Below are 15,916 nucleotides of genomic sequence, written 5' to 3' on the forward strand. Positions count from 1 at the left end.
TAAAAAGCTGCATTAAGCCACGTACCCCAACGAGTAATAACGGGCTGTGGTGGTAAACTTAAATTTGGGCACATTTCTTTAAAAGTATTAACACGAGAAGGTGCTTTTAAAAATATTTTTTTTGTGTTAGAAATTAACATGTCAACTTTTGGGTACTTATATCTTATAGCTTCCGATACCCTATGAAGGCCATGGGCCATACATGTTAGTTTAGGATAAAACACTTTTAACGCTTTTCCAGATTTTATCATGTATGGTGCAGCGTCTGTGACATAAAGTAATACTTTATTATGTAATACTTTTTCAGGCCACAATAAACTCATTGAGTCATTGAACAATTTTGAAATCGTTTGAAAGTTAGCCTTTTCTAAGTTTTCAATTGTTAAAACTATTGGTTTTGTAGAATTTTCTGACGATAGGGAACCAATCGTTACACATGCAACGTAACGCCCTTCGACATCCGTAGTTTCGTCAATTGATACCCAGATGGAACTATCACCTATTTCTTTTCGGATTTTACGTAATACGTCTTCATAACACAACGGAGCATAGTTTTTTCGTAGTGTCGATTCGTTAGGAAATTTTAATTTAATATATTTTTCGAAAAAACATTTGAATTCTGGGTTTTGTAGTTTCCAAAGTGGAATATCATTTGCCACCATTAAGGTACAAATATCTTTACTAAGCTCATCCAGATTTTGATTATTTGTTCTAGTTTGATCAAGTGAATTTTTTATAAACTGTTGACTAACCTGGTCTTTATTTGATTTCAACTTACTATTTTCAATGTGTTTAGAAGTTCCTAAATGTTGAGTAATCTGTGATTTTCTATCACACGATACGTTGGTTTCACAAAAAGTACAAAATAATATAGCTCCATCTGTACGAAAGACACCTGGGTAATCTCTCACGTAACAATGAGGTTTCTTTACTTTTGGCATTTTCTTAGAGAAAAATAAAAATTTGACACTAAAGTAGACAAAATATTATTTTATACGAACACAAAAACTGCGGTGGACAAACTACACCAACAAATTACCGTCACTAACTAATTGAAATACACAAGCCGTGTGCGTATACCTAAAGTGCAGATAAGTTATCTGAGGCAAATACGCAGACTGTCGATAAAAATCGGCGACGGCAATTTCCCAATCAATGCTTAAAATAACTTTTATGCACACTCGCCTTGCTTTGCAAAAAAAAAAAATTCATCAACTATTAAAAAATGCAAATTTTATGCAATTATATAGAAATATGCAATTAATATGCATTTTCATTCAAATATGCAAAAATATGCAAAAAAAAATTTGATAGCTTAATCTACGTATTACGAAACGTCAAGATATTTAATCAGAATAAAAATGTTGTTAAATAAGTTAAATAAGTTAAATGTTGAAGAATATGCATTTGCATAAAAATCCGGGCCCTAGATATAATGAACATAACTAACCAGTCACTTAAGATTTTCATTAGGTAAGTATTGAAAAACAAAATAAGGGTACGTATGATGTATAAAACTATAATGATTTAATGATTTATTCAAAACTAAAATAACCCTTACCTATATTTTGAGCAAATGGCAAATGCGTACATTGGATTGTGAAAAGAAATAAATAAGAAAATATTCTTTCGCATAACAACTTGTTAGACGATAATATAGTCTTTGCAATTCGCTCAAATACAATTTCGTAATTTTATGAGATAGCGTATACCTAAGTACGTACTTTTATACTGCTCGTCAAACGATTAGTGATTGTTGATCCTATGATAGTGTTTTATGATTCTAAAATACATTGAAGTCCTTATATAAAAATAAAAACGTGATGATTTATTTGTTTGTGTGTATTACCCACCTACTTTCTAGCGTCTACAACACAAAGTAGGCACTCTAGTTTTACTTGAGGTAGTGGGTTAAGAGTTCTACAAATAACAAAATTGATTTATCGCTGACTGTATAAACAGTATATATAAATATAATATAATGTATCTATATATATTACTTATTTGATGTACGAAGTAAGTGTAGGATATGAAAACAAATACATGAAAATAAATAAGTCAGTTTATCACTGTCATTCACTGATCATAATATTACTTACCTACAATAAAAACCCGGGAATTCACTTCTGCCGTGTAGCGTGTTGCCGTATAGGTTTCGAATAAAACTCGTCAATGACCACTGCAATAGTGTTAAATGTAAACAACTTTAACTGCCCTTATGAATAAATGTGAACAATCCGGAAAATATAAAGCGTGATATATTATAAGTAGATCGCGGATTTATATTCTCTTAAAAACAGTCAAAATATGATAACTATATTCTCTTAAAAATTTAAATATATACTTGTAATATTCTTTAAAAATATTAGTAAAATATGCAATAATATGCTTTTTATCTATATCAATTTATTTCTTTTAACGTAATCATAGATTATTATACCACGTTTATTACGGCCTGAAAAGGCTCTATGATGACCGTGTTAAATACTCTAAATGTAGACTAATTATTGAGACTACTAACTCTATAATTTGTTTTAGCCAACTATATGAAAACTGTTTATCAAAAAATAATGTTAATTATAAAATTAAATTTTTCTTAGCTCAAAATCTTAAATACAAATAGTCAAATTATTAGTCAAGCAAGTAGTCGTTGAGTAAAATATGTTTGAAAAAAACACTAAACAAAATCACGATCGTCACGATCCAAAAATGTAAGTATTTATTTATTATTTATTATCATCTATTATAATTGATAATATGTATAATATTATATTGTGTGATATGTAACGGTAATAAACGTATTTACCTATAAACTATATGTATGGCCTAACATTTTATCAGTTGGTAGATGAATATAAAATATATTAAGTAGTAGTATTAAGTTCTAAAATTTGTTTGCCCTTGTCGATCATGAACATTTCAATTTCTTCTCGTAGATCAAAAAATCGTTTCAAAACCTTTCCTCTGCTTAACCATCGAACGTGATTATGGTACACCACATCATTGTACTCAGCTTCTATTTCGAGAAGAAAACTTTGAAACTGTCTATGATTACTCATAGTAAGGCCATGAGACCTAATAAAATTAACCGCTTTTGTTACAACAGACATAACATGTTCGAGACCTATAACTTTTCCACAGAGAGCCTGCTGATGAATAATACAGTGAATATTAATAGGAGGTTCAATATTTTTCAATTTTAAAAGTTTATTTACTCTACCAACAAAACCAATATTTTCTCCTCTCATATTTGGAGCGCCGTCTGTTGTTATGCAACTTAGATTTCTCCAATCGAGCTTAAGATCTTGAAGACAAAGATCTACTTTTTCAAATATATCAGCCCCTGTTGTTCGATACTTTGTAAAGAAGCCAACTCCTCTGTTATATTAAAATTAATATCAATGCCACGAATAATTATTAGCAGCTGGGCAGTATCGGTGATATCGTTACTCTCATCCAGTGCTAGCGAAAAATATTTGAAATCTGGTGCTTTGTTCTGTAGCTGTGTAAGTATGTTATTCCCTTTATTTTCAACACGTCTGGTAATTGTGTTTCGTGATAAACTTATTTCCTTAAAAAGTTCTAATTTTTCAGGAATTATTTCTTCAACCACAGTTAAAATACATTTTTTTATAAAATCTCCTTCACTTAGAGGTTTAGTTTCACTAGCTATCAAATTCGCTACTTTATTGCTCGCTTGTACAACATTTGTTTTAGTTGAATTTTGTTTTTTAGATAAATTTGAAACATTTTGGGTGTGGATATCTTTTTTGAATGCTTCTAACTTAGTAACACGTAATTCTCCTAATTAAATAATATTACACGACATTAAGTTTTTGTATAACTTAATTATATTGAAAATAATAGCTTACCTTTTAAATAGCCAAATTTTTCTTCATGTTTTGTTTCATATTGTCGTTTGATATTAAATTCTTTAAAAACTGAAACCGTTTCACGACACACTTTGTTTTCTATTAATTTCAATGAAAAAGTAACTTATTGACCATTTTTTGTTAAGAATTCGGTAATCATCATTGTATTTGCGCTTTTTTCTGTCGGACATTTTAAAATAGAAATTGTATGATTTAAAATCGATATCACCCGTGCACTTTAAAGAGCGTACTGATCAAGTTAAAGCGTACCTACAACGTGTACCTCAATTTGTAATCTGTGCAGTAGTCAATAAAAAAGATAAGAAAACCAGTCTAATATGTACCTCCATATTATATTGCAACCTACTATGTGTAACTAAATTATATTAAGATTGAGATTATGAGTAGGTACTTTTATATTTGGTGGCCCGCTCCCAGTGGTTAAAGTGGAAAATAATTGCAGGGGGGACTAAAGCTAATGCAAAAAAAAGGCGTCCCCTTAACCAATTTTGTAGCCAAGGGTAAGGCGCATCTCCCCCCAGATTTTTTAAAATTATACTTTTAATCTATGTTATTGTTGACCTAATTTTTAAAATTAATCACATACATATATAGTATGTATATTTGTATACACCTATTATTATGTATTATGTACATACTCAGTGATTATAACTCTAAAATATTAATTACCTATATTCCGGCCAAGGAGAGAATGTCTGGAGAATAAGGAAAAATCGAAATAGTTTTTTTTTTATAATATAGATTTTCCAACTAATTTATAATTAAATACCATTTTTTAAACTTTTTTATTTAATTTTTGAATATTATGTACAAAACAACAATAGTCTCAACTTTTCAATAAAAATTTAGAAATATATAAGTATAACATTACTTATAGAAAAAAAAATCAAATTTAATCTTATTAAATACACCTTAACACCTAATTTTTGATTTATGAAGATAAAATATTATATGATATAATGTGTAATTTTAAAATATACTTAACAATATTATGAAAATAATAAAATTATATGAATAACAAAAAAAAAAAAAAATCAGTTTTAACATCAAATTCAGTCTAAACTTTTAAATAAACATTTAAATTGATCCTTGGTAATATATAATGTAGTATTATTGCCTTATTAATGATTTTCATTAAAATATACATTTATATCTATTAGTACTATACTGTGATATTCATAATTTATAACAATACAAGTATAACATTATAGAAAAAATAAAATAAAATTAACACCTAATTTTTGGTTTATGTAGATAAATAAAAAATTCCGTCTTCATTAAAATAAACCTTTGTTTTAGTAATAAATATAAGATCATAACATAATATAATAGGTATAATGTGTTTATTCAGTTACAAAAAAAAAAAATAGCTTCATTAATTGATATGTTTAGAACTGATGACTTTTGTTTAATTTCATTTTCATTTTTCCAAGCATGACCAAATGGATTTATATGTTTTATCATTAACTTTTAAACTTTTAAAAAGCAATTTCGCCATAGTAACTTGTAACTTAAGGTAAGTAGGTACATACTTTCCAACACTGTAAATTACCAATATATATATATTAATATTGTACTTACTTGTTTTGAGTCCCAACAATCTGGAAACTCTGTATCAGACTCAAATTGCATTTCTTTAGTACCATGATCATCGTCAAGACTAGTTTCGTTTGTTACTATATTTTGTTTGGTAATATTAGGATTTATTTCACTATTATTAATGTTATTATCATTATTGATTACTTTAGTTTTAGTAAAAGCGTACTTTAGTAAACCAGACATAATCCTATAGTATAATAAATAATAAAAAGGTAATTAAAAATAAACAAGTAGGTAATAGTAATATTTTTAAAAGTTATGTTCACGCGTTCAATGTAGGGATGGGTAATTCTTGAATGAATCGATTCACTGAATTGATTCAGCTAGATGAACCGATTGAATCGATTCAGTGCTGTAAAATGAATCGGTTCATCGGTAACACTGTTTGTCTGTTTCAAAACTGAATTAGGTAATATGGTTTTATATCTATGGTTAAATTTTGTTCAATGTTCATGAAAACGACATCTAGTATACAATCATTATTTTATGCCAAAAGGCAAAAATACCTGTGCCCATGTTATCATTATTATTTATTATCAGTTATCATAAGCAACACATACAAATTTAACAACATTTTGCAATTCATTATTTTATTTAATAAAAAATAAAATATTTATGACTTATCGACTTAAAATCAAAAACAAAGTTATGGTAAGTACTAAGTATGCTATTCTTATAATTACATAATAATAATCAACTTTTTAGTGTAAAATAATTTAGTATTATAATTGTATAATTTATTTTAAATTGAAATTTAAAAAAATAATTTGCTCAACCCTTTTACTTGATAATCTGTTTCGTTTTTCAGTTACAACTTGTCCACCTTTGGAAAACACACGTTCACTCGGAACAGATGTACCTTGTATGCAAAAACGCCGTTTCATTATTTCAAACAAAGTAGGGTAAATATTTTTGTTTTCATTCCACCATCTTAATGGATCGTTTGATCTTGCAATTAAAGGTTCTTGAAGATACTTATCTATTTCGATAATCATCAACGCTTTTGGATCCTGAGACTGAACTATATCAGTAACTTCCAAATCAAAGTCGTTCCAAATTGAATCTTCTTTATTACTCGCTGTCGGTGGTATCGGGTAAGTTGTCAAGTTACGTTGCTGTACATTTTTTTCACTTATTATAATTTTTCCTTTATTGACAATAGATCTTTTGGTGTCTTGAAAAGCAAAATGATTTTTGAATCCATATTTTTTAAACCGAGGATCCAAAAATGTTGCCTCAGCTAACAGCATATCTTTTTCTAAGTGACCAAATCTCTTATTTGTTTCTTCAGTTAATTTATGTATAAAGTTGTCTATGCATGGAATTGACTGATGTTGGGTCATTAGTTTGTTACAAAAGTTAATTAAAGCCTGGGTAAATAAAATAGTTTTAGATATTGTTACTCCTTTTTCACTACTCATTTCAAGAGTTATTTCTTCAAATCGTTTCAGAATATCGCAAGATTTACTTATTATCTGCCAATCATCTGAAGTTAAACTGACATCATAATTAAGATCTGCTAAGGAAGACAGTATTGGAGTTTTCAATTCAAAAAACCGTTGAAACATATGAAACGTAGAATTCCAACGGGTGACTACGTCTTGTATAAGTGTATGGACTGGAGAGTAACCTAATTGTTCTTGCATTTGTTTCAATTTTTCAGTGGCGAGTGTACTTCTTTTAAAGTACTCGACAATGCTTTTAACTTTAACTCTAGTTTCTTTGATTTGTTCCAGAGAAGATTGAACAATAAGATTAAGGCTATGGGCAAAACATGAAACATGTCTCCACTGACATTGCTGAATCGCTGAAATTATGTTTGAAGCATTGTCAGTAGTACAAGCTGCTATTTTATATTTTAAACCCCATTGACTTACAATATTTTGAAGACAGTTTTTAATATTTTCACTTGTGTGTCTCATTGGAAATTTTGCACATGAAAGTAAATATGATTTTAATTCACAGTTCTGATCTATGAAGTGTACAGTAATTGCCATATAACTCTCATTTTTAAGTGATGTCCACGCATCTGTAGTTAAGGCAACATACTGTGCATTAACTTCAATATCTGCTTGGACTTTTTTGTATATTTGATTATAAAGAACAGACAATAATGATGTTGAAAGGGTTTTCCTAGAGGGAAGAGAATAACCAGGGTTCAACATATTTACCAGCTTTATAAATTCAACATCTTCAACGATACTAAAGGGGTAATATTCTTTAACTATCATTTTAATTACCTGTTGGTCAATTAATTGCCTTTTTGATGCAGTTACTGGTTTGCTGAAATAATTAGAAATTTGACATTGCTGTGGACGAATTGATGATGACGGCTGGCGATTAAGAAGAGGATATCTATCTTTATTATATGTTGCAGTCGATACGACTCCAAAATTAGAAGATGTTGATGCTGATGGATTGCCATTATTACTAGAAGGATCATCTGGGCTATTTTCTTCTACATCAAAATTAGGTCTTGAACGTTTGGACAAATCAGTTGTTGGATGTTTAGATTTTATATGTCTTAATAAATTAGTTGTCGAAGATTGATTAAATTTAAGCACTGTTTTACAAAATCCACACTTAGCTTTATCACTTTCAATTACTGTGAAATAATCCCAAATCACACTGGTCTTGCGATTCATTTTTATAAAAAAAAAAGAATTTAATTAAAACACCTGTAATTTTAATTTAATACACAAACGTATTCAAAAAATATGAATTGATTTTTGACAAGACACAGTACAAACTTCAGTGGTCACTGGTGTGTTGTGAATGATGATTATTTATACAAAATATAAACAAAATTAAAAGTATCTATCAAACAAATCTAGCCTGCAGGAACATGATTAATCATGTTGCTTATTGTATGTAAACAAAGACATAATTATATATGTATGTTCTGTAATATTATTTTGTGAGTATGAAATAAATGATTTTGATGTAAAAATATATATTATAGACTATATTATTTTATTTATAAATAATATACACCATATCTCAAGATGTTCTGACGTATTCAATAATTTTTCTACATTAAATATTATAGTTATTTGTCGTCGTCATGCAAAAAGCAATCAAGTGAACAATTTCATAATTAATAACTGCACAATTTTTATTTTTTTCTCTTGGTCGATTTTTTATGACTGCAACTGAGTTGCGATATAGTATAGCAATTGTGCAAAGAGTAAGCAATTAAAAAAACTAAAATTGTTTTAAAATTAAAAGTAAAGTATTGTCAATCAAACAACTCGATTTATTTCCAAAATAAAAATATATATAAATTATAAATATTTTCACAAGTGATGATTCATAACCAATTAACTTTTATTTATTTAAAAATATTTTAGTTAGTAGCTAATTCTATTGAAAAATGTATTCCATAAATGTATTTAAATTAGTCGTTTCGTTGTACCCAATCAGTATATATCATGCATTTTTCATGAATTGTAATAATAATATTTTCTTTTTGGAAAAACAATTTAAGTCTTTATTCTTTAGTTATGTGTAGAAGTTGCAATGTCATGTTGGCTTCAATAGCTATATACATTACACAGTATAGATAAACATCCATATATTTAATATCTATAACTTTTTCAATTATTTTTACTTATATTTTGGTAATACGTATAAAATGAGTGAGAGTAATATTTTTGAGGGAATGATATATAGATTTTTTTAAATCATAAAAAATTTAAAAATGTCTAAAGAATTAAAAAATTTAAATTTACAACATTTTTTTGTTTATTATTAAAGTCAACCACATATTCAAAAATAACAATAAATTATATTATCGATATGTCATTCCTTAAAAAAATATTCTCCTTTATCTTTTTTGTAATGGTTGTTTTTACTATATGATTACTTTAAAACTTATAAAAAATGATTCTGTGTAAATGCGTTTTGTATGTTGATCGTGGGCCGGAGAGAGAAAACAAATAGTGCGCTGACATCAACTTAATGCGAAAAGCCCTACATTGCAGTGGGAAGATGAATTTGTTACTAGCGTAATTAACCAGGATTCGAGACGCTTTTTTTAAATATCTTTATTCATTTTTATTGATCTTTATCCAATAATGTTTTGTAGCGTCATGATGCTTTCTTTTATTTTGATTAAACGTTTAGGTACGTAATTACGTTATAATCAAAAGATTCAGTTAAGTAAATCATTCATGTTTTGATTCATATTTTATCTGAATACTTTTAGGTGAGTAGTTGATTGAATCGAGATGAATCACTGAATCGATACATTGAATCGATTCATTTAATTGAATTGAATCAAGAGAATCAATTCACTCAAATGATTCATATTTCCCATCCCTAGTTCAATGCCGTGCCGTTAGTCCGTATCACCACAACAAATTTCTGCCCGGTCGTCTATGCGTCGACTATATTTGCTTATAATTTATAAATAATATTTTAATGGAAACCTTCTAGATTTGATTAAATTTATTAAACGATAATAGTCAGTGTATTATTACTGATAAAATCTGCTCAGTCTCTTTATTCCGGGAAAAATTGAAATAATAAATGTATTTTTAGACCAAACACAGAACCAAATACACCATTCAATTAGTAATGTTATCACAAATGGGCCCAGAAGAAAAAATCAAAATAATCAAATGAATATATTTTTACTCTATGTATATAGGTATTGTATAATGTAATGAATAATCATCATTCATTACCACTTTTTGCGTTACCTACCTATAGGTAGGTTATATAGTATGTATAGTATATATATTATAGTAGGTATACATATATACTCAGATTTAAAATTTTTTTTATACTTTTAAATTTTAATGTAGGTATTAACATTCAATTTTTATGATTAAATGAATATTTTAACCGTCCCCCCGGAAATTAAACTAAAGGGGACGCAAAACTAAAGCTAAGCAAAGAAGGGGAACGCCGTCCCCCTCCGCCCCCCACCACTTTAACCACTGCCCGCTCCATTACAAATGTTTACCAAAGTGGCCCGCCGAGGAAAAAAGGTTGGGCACCGCTGCCGTAGACCCTATCAGTTCGACGTCTTTTCTCAAACAAAATATCCTGTATTTTATTTTTGTAATTTTATAATTTTTGTATGCATAATTTATTATTCATTTAATGCCTTCTTTATTTAATTAGAAATTTAATTTTGTACACGGTGTGCAATGCAATTAGGAAAAGGTACGACGACTAACTTGTAACTACATAAACAAGCCAAATTGAATACAAAACTAAAATAAAAACATTATCCCTCGTTAGGAAAAATATTATTTTCTTAAAATGTTTATCTTACTAAGTATTGTACAATATACCTAATATACAACTTTTATACCATCAACCCGTGATGTAAATGTTTATAATTCATTATTCTAAAGGTCCCATTACTGGAATATACTAAGAATACTCACGCACACGTGCATTCGACCTAGTCTGCCCGAGTTGTTATTATTACAGTAATATTACAGTAATATAATATTATTACATCGGACATTCGGACACATTAGTTACTAAGGTGTACGCATAGAATATAATATAGATATGTCAAATAAATGAATATTGCAGTAAAGAAATCGTTGACAAGTAAACAAGTAAAAACCATTTACATAAGACATAACTGATTAATATAAGGACATACAAACACATTATTTTGTTATGTAAAAGTAAATACTGCTTTTATACTGATGAACATACATTTTTAATTTTAATATTGATGAATTTAACTATTTCTGATGGTGCGTCGTGCGTGTCAACAATTATTATTCCTATAGCCGTGTAATTTGGGGCGCGTTCAAATGTCATTCTTGAAAAAAAAAACATGTATCCGAAAATTAACCAAGTATTGATTTGTTTTCTATTTGTATAATAACAAAGACGTGTTTTCAAAAATGTAAATTGTTTGACTTGATATTTTTCAGATATATAATTAGATTTTATATAGGCCAACTTTGTTTGCTTGTTTCAGTACCTATCTACCTATATGGCTATGCATAATTAATGCAAGTATAAAGCAGCATTCTTTACATATTTGAGAAGGAAATGTCTAAATTTTATCTGAAATCTAAAAGTCCATTTCAAGCTATATATTTTAACCTATATAAATACGTAGGTAGTTAATATTACAAGGGCTAGGGAATGGCAAAGTGGAATGAGGACACTAACTTTTGAGGAGTTAACACACTAAGTAATAAATATAAATTCATTTTTCACATTTAACCTGAATATTTTACAGACATATATATTCATTTAATTGTTGAGCTACAATAACCATTGGTTCGAAGCTAATAAACACACACAAAAATAAATAAATTATACAGACAAAGTTATTTTTGAAAACTAATTGATACAATGGCTCCATTTATTGTATTAAGTGCACTTAATCCACCAATCTACTGTTGTAGAATATAATGCATAAATTCATCACAATCCTGGAACTTTTATCCACGCCACTAATTACAGAATATATACAGCAATATTGTATGTGCTAATTAGTAAATTTTCTTATATAGCTGTTGATTATGTAAAGTTTTGCTTACAATTTGTGCAACACAATGTTGACAAAAACATCTTAAAAACAGCATAACAAATAATTAATAATGTCAATACCTATAAATTAATTAATAACAGGATGATGGCAATTGTACTTTTATTGGTCGATCGTACTGTATGCTAAGCTCACAGTATATTTCATTAAAATGTTATTAAAAATAACAAAATAGCTTTTATTCTTTGTGTCCAAACTTTATTTCTATTTGTACCCAAACGTGTTGGCTTTTAAGCATGGCTAAGAGGGTATGAAAAAAAAGATTATTTCCCGTCACGGTCGACATCACAGTCTAATATTGGATATTATGTATTAGAAAAATAAAAAATTTAATTTTTAATTAAAATAAATGTATTATTATTTTTGTTATACAAAGATAAGATAACGATTATTATTTATTACTATAGAAACCATAGTATCATGACGGGCGATAATCTTTATTTTTTTCTCGTACTCTTTGTAAAGAAGTTTCACTTTACAAATGATTTATAAATACATTTTAAAACTTGGGTTATTTTTTTAATATAATTAAATACATTTAGATGCATTATGTTTTATGAATTCGCAAATAATATTCTGTGGTCTTTTTTCTCTTGGTTTGGGGGCGTTTCTGATTTATACTTAAAGCTCAGTAAAAACAATACAACTGTAAAATAGTTCAACCAGACCGCGGTCCGCTTATCCATACATCATGGCAGCCCGCTCTCTGTTTGACTGAGCATTTAATAATATAAACCATTAATTATATATATATACTAACAAGTACCTACAAATTATACTTCAAACCTAATAAAGTTGCATTGTATTTGTTTTTATCCTTTAAATAATGATGTTAAAAAAATAAATAATCCAACAATTGGATAGGTATACGTCATATAATATGATTATTCATTATTGATTAATTAACGTTTGCTCTAAATAGTTCAAACCCAACTAATATATTATTTTAATCCAATTAACAAATTTATATGTCAAAGACAACAGGTCTACATGCTTCGCACAATACATTGTCGAGCCATCTTACAGAATATTATGTAATCTTGTCATGTGCAGCTGCAAGGATTCTCGAGGACTTTTAAGAACATATAGTTACGTCAAACAAAATCAGATGCTATCAGATTATAGTGTTGTTTATCAATTATTTTCATTCCGAATTTATACCGCAGTAGATTTTTGTAATGACTAAGACGTTGGTTTTATTTGAATTTAAAATGCTTGTTTCAACTTCCAATTAACTAGAAAGCAATATTAAACAATTACACTTGAAAACTTTTTGAAATAGAGATCGATAAAACAGTTTAAATTTTTTTTAAATACCACGATATAATTAACCCGTTAGTTAGTAACCTATCTATTAGTTATATCATGTCAAAACGAATTGAATTTTTCGGTGGTTTAATGCTCAGGAAAGATTTTTTCTTCGAAGAACCATCCAGATTTTAGGCTTAATATCGGCTTGCCGTCTTTGAATACTTACTTTATACCTGAAAAAATTGTCACATACATACAAATATTATATTTGAAGCCGAGATTGTAAGAATAAAAAGGTGGATAGGTGGATGTCGCTCTGCTGTACAGTAGGTTACAAGTGGGTCACTGTAATGGATGGTGTTAAATTTGAATTCAATGATATAATATCATTGTACCTATAAGAAAAACGATTCTGAGCGAAAACGGTCAGTCAACCTATGATATTACCAAGTATATTTCATGATATTATTGTGAATAAAGTAATTTATATATAACCTATTTATGTGGAGCCTTGTTTTAAATTTTCAATCCTTAGCTAAAAAAGTTGAACATTTTATACATTTTTAACTACAAAATAATTATTAAATTTTAAATTTGATGAATTTTGTCAAAATTTAAACTTTAACCCTTTCACTACCGCATTATGTTTTAATTTGAAAAAAAAAATTTTTTTTTCACTTATACTATAAATACACTTCTTAGTATACATTTATTAGTACACTTCCAAGTTTCGTGAGGATAGGATAATTTGGTAAAAAGTTATAAGGTTGTACCTTGCAAGGTACATTGGTAGTCATTATAATAAAAATTCATATTTACAAATATCTTTTTTGTTTTATGAAGTTATAGAAATATGTACAACAAAACTATTATTTTTTTTTATGAAATGCAGCAAAACAATTTTTAGCGTTAACGACAAAACAAAGATGTATATTACATTTTTCGCACATTACATGCGTTTTGCCGTTACAATTCTCCATTTTGCACCTCTGTTTTTCTCCAGAAGTTGGCAAATGTCCTATATTATCGTAACGGGTTTCTTGATACGGCTTTGATTCTTTTGCCGTTTTTTTTTTTAAAAGGAGGTGAAGGCGATGGCGTTGAAGCGCTAGTTGGTCGTCCTCGAGGTCGCTTTATATTGTCGCATCTTCCCAAATTTATAAGATTGTCTGCAAGCCTTATTTTAAAATGCAGTAAATCCATTTGCTTTTTTTTTTCAATACCCAACAAATTACAATCTTGTAAATACTCCAACCACGAATTGCAGATCGCCATGTCAATTGAATGAAAAACCATACGTAATGTCCATTTTTTCGATTTTAAAAAAATTCTGTAGTAGGCTATCAATTGATCAATTTTATCCACACCACCCATGCTCTTATTATAAAGTTGTATTACTTCTGGACGTTCAACTGTATCATATTTTTTTATTTTTTTATCCCACCGTTCAACATGGTCTACATTTCCAGATGTAATAAAATTTGATGCCATGTGAACGGATTTATTGTCATACCATTTTAATAATGCTATAGTATTTTCGTCATTTCGAATTTCGTGTGTTGCCCCTTTTCCTATGGAAGCAAGCACTTTATCGTTCATAAACGGGGGCTTCGAAAATCTATCCACTCGTATGGTGGATGCTGCAAATATTTTCCGTTGCAACAATATTTCGAACAAATTATAACTAGCAAAATAATTATCGAAGAATAAAAAATGCTTATTTTCCTCGACATGTTCTGTTAGTTGTAGAACAACTGAAGCGCCTAAACCAAATTTATTTTTAAATTGAGGACAAAATTCGGTCTCACTGCCTTGATAGATAATAAAATCATATATTACACCACTGGCGCCACACAACATGAAAATTTTAATACCCCACGGATTTGGTTTACCCTTGCAATATTGTTTCACATTTAAATGGCCAGTGAATGGAACAATCTGCTCATCGATTGATAGGTTACGCTCTTTTACTAGTTCTCTACATCTTTTCAGAACACAGTCAAACATGGGACGAACTTTTACAAATCGATCTTTATTATTAGTTGGGATTTTCATGTTATCTATAACGTGAAAATTAGACCGGAGAGAATAAAAACGATTTCTTGACATATTATTGATAAAAACGTTTATCCCGATGAATGTATCCCAGTACATCGAAATTCTAGCAAAACGCAAACAACCAGTCAATATATGTAACGCAATAAAAGTTCGTATCTCATATTTATCGGTATTTTTTTTCCATTAGGACGTATTTTGATGTGCATACATATTTGTATATAATGCCATATTTTCGAAGTCACTATCGGAAAAATAACGATTGAAATAACGTAATGGTGAAGGAATGTTAATGTATATTGGTAAATCTTGCATAATATCGTCTATCGAAAGTTTTGGAGGGACAAATGGTTGTGAGACCCATTTTATTTCATTTTTCGCAGTAACATCCATTCGTAAAATCTTATCAAAATAATTCAATACCTGATGTGTATAGTTAAGATTTAGATCGACCTCGGCATTTGGTTCATCGTTGGTTTCATTTTCAAAAAATGTTTCCATCGTATCAAACTCTGCAAGAAGTGTTTCCAAAACTTCGTTCGGAAATTTTCCTAATAAATTGTATAAATTATTATTATAATATATT

At 28.6% G+C, this 15,916-nt stretch overlaps 2 protein-coding genes and 1 long non-coding RNA gene across 3 annotated transcripts; 1 reads left to right on the forward strand and 2 right to left on the reverse strand.

Moving 5' to 3' along the window:
* Nucleotides 1-2,864: 2,864 nt before the first annotated feature.
* On the reverse strand, nt 2,865-6,008 carry LOC132947885 (general transcription factor II-I repeat domain-containing protein 2-like). Its single transcript, XM_061018127.1, has 4 exons — nt 5,999-6,008; nt 3,873-3,971; nt 3,451-3,804; nt 2,865-3,376 (listed from the first exon to the last, which is right to left on the reverse strand). Exons 1-4 carry the CDS (start codon nt 6,006-6,008, stop codon nt 2,865-2,867), a joined length of 975 nt encoding a protein of 324 aa, XP_060874110.1.
* A 35-nt stretch (nt 6,009-6,043) lies between these two features.
* LOC132937488 (uncharacterized) lies at nt 6,044-7,122 on the forward strand. Its single transcript, XR_009663682.1, has 5 exons — nt 6,044-6,143; nt 6,301-6,389; nt 6,454-6,586; nt 6,655-6,866; nt 6,944-7,122. It is a non-coding gene; the product is annotated as an uncharacterized LOC132937488 (long non-coding RNA).
* Nucleotides 7,123-14,298: 7,176 nt separating this feature from the next.
* LOC132947890 (piggyBac transposable element-derived protein 3-like) lies at nt 14,299-15,330 on the reverse strand. The gene has a single exon (XM_061018141.1). The coding sequence runs from the start codon at nt 15,328-15,330 to the stop codon at nt 14,299-14,301; it is 1,032 nt and encodes a 343-aa protein (XP_060874124.1).
* Between the last annotated feature and the right edge of the window lie 586 nt (nt 15,331-15,916).

The sequence above is a fragment of the Metopolophium dirhodum genome, chromosome 1 (assembly GCF_019925205.1).
Source record: "Metopolophium dirhodum isolate CAU chromosome 1, ASM1992520v1, whole genome shotgun sequence".
NCBI classification, from domain to species: Eukaryota; Metazoa; Arthropoda; class Insecta; order Hemiptera; family Aphididae; genus Metopolophium; species Metopolophium dirhodum.